Below are 6,261 nucleotides of genomic sequence, written 5' to 3' on the forward strand. Positions count from 1 at the left end.
TTAAAAGTTTTTATGGGCTATTTGGTATAATTGAAAGTAATGAAATTATAAAATAAGTTAAACCAAGTTAAATACCAATAAATACAAGTTTTAAATAGTTGGAAAGATCCAAATTACGTTCCCGAATCGGTTTAAACTTAAACGAATACAAATACGAAAAATCTGAGATGTTACATTAATTGCACACTAGCATGTCTATGGTTTTTATATGGTTTGTTATGGTTTGATTGATTATTACTCACATATGCTTGTTTGCGTATTTAACATTTATCATATATTATATAGATATTACTGTTAGTGTCAAAATTGGTGATCATCTCACTCAACATGTGTTGTTAACAAACTCTATTATTTTCTATGCATATGCAGGTTCCTTTTGAATTGAAGTTTGACGTGAAAAGGACATCTAGACCAGACCTTAGGATTTAACGAAGACAATCACTATTTAAGTTTATCTTGGATTATATTTATTTATTTGAATTGTTTTGTAATATTCGTAAAATTGTGTGTAGTCTTTGAAATAAAATAATTAAATAGATATTTTTATTTATATTCATGATAGTATCTTCGAGCTGTAAACAATCAGCTCATGACCCGACATTTCCACCTTAAGTAGGGGTGTGACAGATTGATATCAGAGCCGAAGGTTTTAAGATAGGTCGTTAAAAATTGTCCTAGTCATATGTTAGGACCACATACGTGCTGATCTGAACTACTTTATGTGCTATTTAATTGTTTACAGTTTAATTAGGTTAATTATTTTATTTTATTTTATCTTATTTATTTGTTGCACACATAAATTCCGAGGCTATACCTCACCATTCAAAATATTTTCTAAATCTTTTATTTTTAGTAGATTGCCTTTTATTTTAGAAAATTCCTTAGAAATTCCTGTATTTTGTTTTCACTCCCTTTCCTTAGGGCATGGGAGTATGACATACATGCTACATAAGTATATTACCGGGAACTCTTGGCGATTGTGTTATTAGCTTTGATTAGATTTACTTGCTACATACGTGCTACTTCTTTTGTTTTACATTGTTTCCGAGTCGTAGGAGTCTAATTAAATTTAGTCTATTTTTAATTTTAGTTTATTTTTTGAGTCTTTTATATTTTAGTCTACTTACTCGGTTTTGTGCGTTTTGTAGGTATATGCCACATCTTCATTCGCACGGACCACCTGTGGATTGTCTTGGACCTACTCCGTTAAAGTTCGAGGCCAGTTCATCTTCTTCAGAAAAGCTACCGATCAACATAGATTAACATAGATTCTACACCAAAATCATCACCAACAATTGCACCGCCATCAAGTCCCATAAACTTTCCTATTAATCAAATGGCTTTTAACAACCTAACCGTTTACTAGCAAGCCTTCGAGGGTTTCACCAAAATTCATTCACCCATCATCATTCCTGAAATTAATAAACCGAATTCATGGCAAATCCCAGCCCACATCGTGGTCGCTCTCACCCAAAACAATCAGTTTCATGTCCGTGAAGATGAAGACACACCATCACATTAACCGTCTCACCCATGTTCTTAGGACTTTCAATTTGCAAAGTGCTAATGAATATGCGACTTTCTTGCATTTGTTCTCGTTTTCACTCGCGGGACGAGCCACCACTTGGCTCGATTCGCAACCAGCTGGGGAATTCACTACTTGGGAGGCGCTTCGTTCAACATTTATTAAGAAATACTTTCCGCCTGCCAAAGCATATCGTCTCTGTGATCAAGTCCACTCCTTTCACATGAAGCCAGACGAACCTTACTACAAAGCTTGGGAGCGTTTCCAGAACTTATTTTCCCATTGTTCACAGCATGGTCTCACTCTTTGGGCTCTTGTTGAGAAGTTTTACTATAGGCTGAACTACGAAACTCAAGCTCGGTTCGACACAGCTGCTGGGGGTAATTTGATGGATAGGAAGAGCGCGGCTGAATGTAATGAGATATTTTAGAGTTTTGCAAAATTAGAATACGCGAAGAAGCCACGTTAGGGGAATTACAATCCCGTCACTAGTGCCCCCTCATCCATTCGAGATGTGCACTAGGTTAATCTGGATACTGGTGTGGCTGCTGCTTTGGAGAATTTAATCGGGTAGATGGAAGAGTTGAGGGCTAGAGTGGATAAGTGTGAGTTCTGCAAGGGTGGTCATGGTACTTTGGAATGGCCGTTGATGAATAATCAAGAGGTGGATTTTGTAGTTGGTCAGACAGGTTCCCAAATACTTACACCAATAGCAATAATCAGAATTGGAACAATTACAAGAACCATAACTAGAATCAAAACAACTCAAATTGGCATCCGGCCGGCGTACCACCTTGTTTTCAAGTTGCTTACAACAGGGGACAAGGTCGGTATAACAATGGGGGTTCGGATGTTCAAAGTGCAAGTAATGGGAAAGATCTGAGTGTTGGAATGGATAGGTTGGAAGAGATAATGCAGCAAATTCTTGCTAGTGATCAAGTCAATCAGAAGACTCTTACCTATCATGATCTACTTTTGAAAAATCATCGATCATCACTACTTGACCTTCAAAGGTCCGTTGGTTATTGACATTGATCGACGTTTAGATAAGAGACTTCTGGGACATTTTTCAGGTTTTACTCAACAGAATCCAATCGCTCAATTAAAAGCAATTACTGCTCGTAGAGGAAGGGTTTTGGGTCCTGAGGTAGGCAAAGGTGAGGTTGAAGTTGAAGATGAAGAACTGGTGGATGAAAAAATAGAAACGGAGAGAAGTTGGATTTAAGCGAGCTTACACCGACTCACTTGTCTTTCTCATTAGCCGATCGCTCAGTTAAATACTCGCGGGGAATTATTGAAAATTTGCTAGTATAAGTTGAAAGTTTGTTTTCCCGGTGGATTTTGTGGTGCTCGATATGGAGACCGACGATAGGGTCTCCATTATTCTTGGTCGTCCTTTTTTACGTACCGCGGAGGCGCTTATCAATGTGTATGACGGAAAGATCACACTTCGGGTAGGTGATGAGAATGTTACTTATGATGTTGAGAGGTCGATGCACCATTCGAGTGATCAAGATGATTTTAGTGGTCCATGCCATTCTTTTTATTTTCTTAACTCATTTATTACAGGTATGGATAGTTGGTTCGACTATATTTGTGGTACCGATCTTGTTGGAGGTATGGGTAATGGTGTGTTGGATTGTGATGGTTTGGATGATAATGGTTCGAATTGTGATGAGTTGGTTGAGATTTTGGGGTTGCCCGAGATTATGAAAGTGAATGAGGTTAGATGTGAGAATGAGGCGGGTCCCGTTGAGAAACCCGCTCTGTTGGAGTTGAAAGTCCTTCCATCGCATTTAGAGTATGCTTATCTTGAAGAGATCTCGAATTTGCCCGTTATTGTGTTCTCCAAGTTGACGAAGGAGAAAAAGTTGAAGTTGCTGGAGGTTTTAAAGTTACATAAGGGGGTAATTGCATGGATACTTTCCAACATTCATGGTATTAGCCCTGCTTATTGTATGCACCGAATTCTAATTGAGGATGAATACAAACCGGTGGTGCAACCTCAAATGCGTCTTAATCCAAACATGCAAGAAGTTATGAAGAAAGAAGTTTTGAAGTTGATGGATGTCGGGATGATTTGTCTGATTTCAGATTCTCCATGGATGAGCCCGACCCAATTTTTCCCGAAGAAAGGGGGTATGACGGTGGTTATGAATGAGAAGAACGAGCTCATCCTTTCACGTACGGTTACTGGTTGGCTTGTTTGAATTGATTTTCGAATGTTGAATAATGCCACCCAGAAGGATAATTTTCCTTTGTCGTTTATTGATCAAAATGTTGGAGCGTCTTGCAGGTCAGCAGTTTTATTGTTTTCTCAACATTTTTTTGGGTTATTTTCAGATCCCTATTGCACCGGAAGATCAAGAGAAGACGACTTTTACATGTCCTTATGTGACGTGTGCATACCGTCGCATGCTTTTTGGGTTATGTAACGCTCCGGCCTCTTTTCAGCGTTGTATGGTGGCCATTTTTAGGATATGATAGAGACATCCATGGAGGTGTTTATGGACGATTTCTCGGTTTACGGCAATTCTTTCTATCATTATTTGGCTAATCCTGAGAAGATGTTGAAGAGATGCATTGAAACGAAGTTAATGTTGAATTGGGAAAGATGCCATCTTATGGTGACGGAATGAATCTTGTTGGGTCATAAGATTTCAAGAGATGGTATAAAGGTGGATTGGGCAAAGATTGACACTATCAGTAGACTTCCTCCACCAACGAATGTTAAGGGGACTAGGAGTTTTCTTGATCATGTTGGGTTCTATCGGTGATTCATAAAAGATTTTACAAAAATTACACGCCCGATGACCCGACTCCTTGACAAAGATGTTCCATTTATTTTTTATGAAAAATGTTTGAAAGCGTTTAAGTATTTGAAAGAAAAACTCGTGAGCTCTCCTATTCTTTGTTCACCTGATTGGAGCTTGCCTTTTGAGCTCATGTGTGATGCTAGCAATTATGCTTGGAGCGGTTTTGGGGAAAAGGCGAGATGAACATTTTCATCCTATTTATTATGCTAGCAAGACGTTAAACGATGCTCAAGAAAACTACACCACCACCGAGAAGGAACTCTTAGCTGTTGTTTTTTCATTTGATAAGTTCCGCTCATATCTCGTGCTTTCATAGACCACTGTTTTTACCGATCATTCTGTGCTGCGTTTTCTCTTCCAGAAGAAGTATGCGAAGTCGCGTCTTATACTATGGATTCTTCTACTTTCCGAGTTTAACATAGGGATCAAAGATAAGAAGGGTGCGGAGAATGTAGCGGCTGATCATCTCTCCCGTTTAGAATATCCAAAGATAGAAGATATGCGTGGGGAGGACGTTGGAGATGCATTCCCTAATGAATCGATTAATTTTGTTGCGGCTGAAAAGAAAGGTATGCCATGGTTTACTGATTTTGCAAATTATATGCTAATGGTGTCGTGCTGATGGGAATGACTACGCAACAAAAGAAGAAGTTTTTCCGAGATGTTAACACTATGTTTGGGATGATCCGTTCTTGTCCAAGATTGGTGGTGATCGGATTCTCCGAAGGTGTGTAATGAGAGAAGAAGGGTTAGATATTCTTAAACATGTTCATGAAGGTTTGACAGAGGTCATCATGGTGCGCATGCTACAACTCAAAAGGTATTTGATTGTGGTTTGTATTGGCCTACAGTTGTTGTTAAAGATGCTGTGGAGTTTGTGAAAATGTGTGATGCATGCCAAAGAATTGGTAATATTTCCTCCAAAAACTAGATGGCTCAAAACCCAATACAAACTCTTGAAATTTTTTATGCTTGGGGCATCGACTTCATGTTCCCACATCTAACGGTAATAAGTATATTCTCGTAGAAATTGATTATGTGTCGAAGTGGGTTGAATCCCAAGCATTGACTACCAATGATGCTCGGGTGGTTGTGAAGTTTCTTAAAAAGTTGTTTACTCGTTTCGGTACTCCGAGAGCTATTTTTTAGTGATCGGGGCAACCACTTTTGCAACACTGTCATGAAGAAGGCATTAGCTCGTTATGGGGTTACTTATCGTACCTTTATCGCGTATCACCCACAAACAAATGGTCAAGTCAAGAATGCAAATAGAGTGGTGAAGAGGATTTTGGAGAAGACGGTGGGAGTAAGTCGAAAGGATTGGTTGGAGAAGTTGGATGATGCGTTGTGGTTGTTTCAAACTGCGTACAAAACTCCCTTGGGTACTACACCGTTCATGCTTGTGTACGGTAAATCATGGCATCTTCCCATTGAGTTAGAACACCGTGCATTATGGGCATTGAAGATGGTTAATATTGATTTTACTAAAGCGGCTAGGAAGAGATACTTTCAAATCCATGAGTTGGAAAAGCTTCGTGATGCTACATATTCTCGATCATTGAATATTAAAGAGAAAAAAAAGTTTTACATGATCGACGGTTGAAGGGAGGTAAAGAGTTTAAGAATGGAGATAAATTATTATTGTTCAACTCTCGCTTGAAGTTGTTTGCACGTAAACTAAGATCAAAGAGGACGGGACCGTATTTGGTGAAAGAAGTTTCCTGTATGGAGTGGTGGAGCTAGAGAATTCGGATAATGGAACGTCTTGGAAGGTTAACGGTCATCGTTTGAAGCATTATCTTGGATGGCCGTAGGACTCAATCGAGATGAAGGAAACTCCTCTCGATCAATCGCATTAAATCGTCACACGAATTTCTTGAGTGAAAGCTCAAGTGTAGAGTTTGTACATTTTATATTATT

General features: G+C 38.9%; 1 protein-coding gene across 1 annotated transcript; it reads left to right on the forward strand.

Moving 5' to 3' along the window:
- Window positions 1-5,521: 5,521 nt before the first annotated feature.
- On the forward strand, window positions 5,522-5,944 carry LOC143576321 (uncharacterized). Its single transcript, XM_077060435.1, has one exon. The coding sequence runs from the start codon at window positions 5,522-5,524 to the stop codon at window positions 5,942-5,944; it is 423 nt and encodes a 140-aa protein (XP_076916550.1).
- Window positions 5,945-6,261: the final 317 nt, after the last annotated feature.

The sequence above is a fragment of the Bidens hawaiensis genome, unplaced genomic scaffold, assembly GCF_021521415.1.
Source record: "Bidens hawaiensis isolate Kalapana, Puna unplaced genomic scaffold, B.hawaiensis_p1.1 tig00028070_1, whole genome shotgun sequence".
Taxonomy (NCBI): domain Eukaryota; kingdom Viridiplantae; phylum Streptophyta; class Magnoliopsida; order Asterales; family Asteraceae; genus Bidens; species Bidens hawaiensis.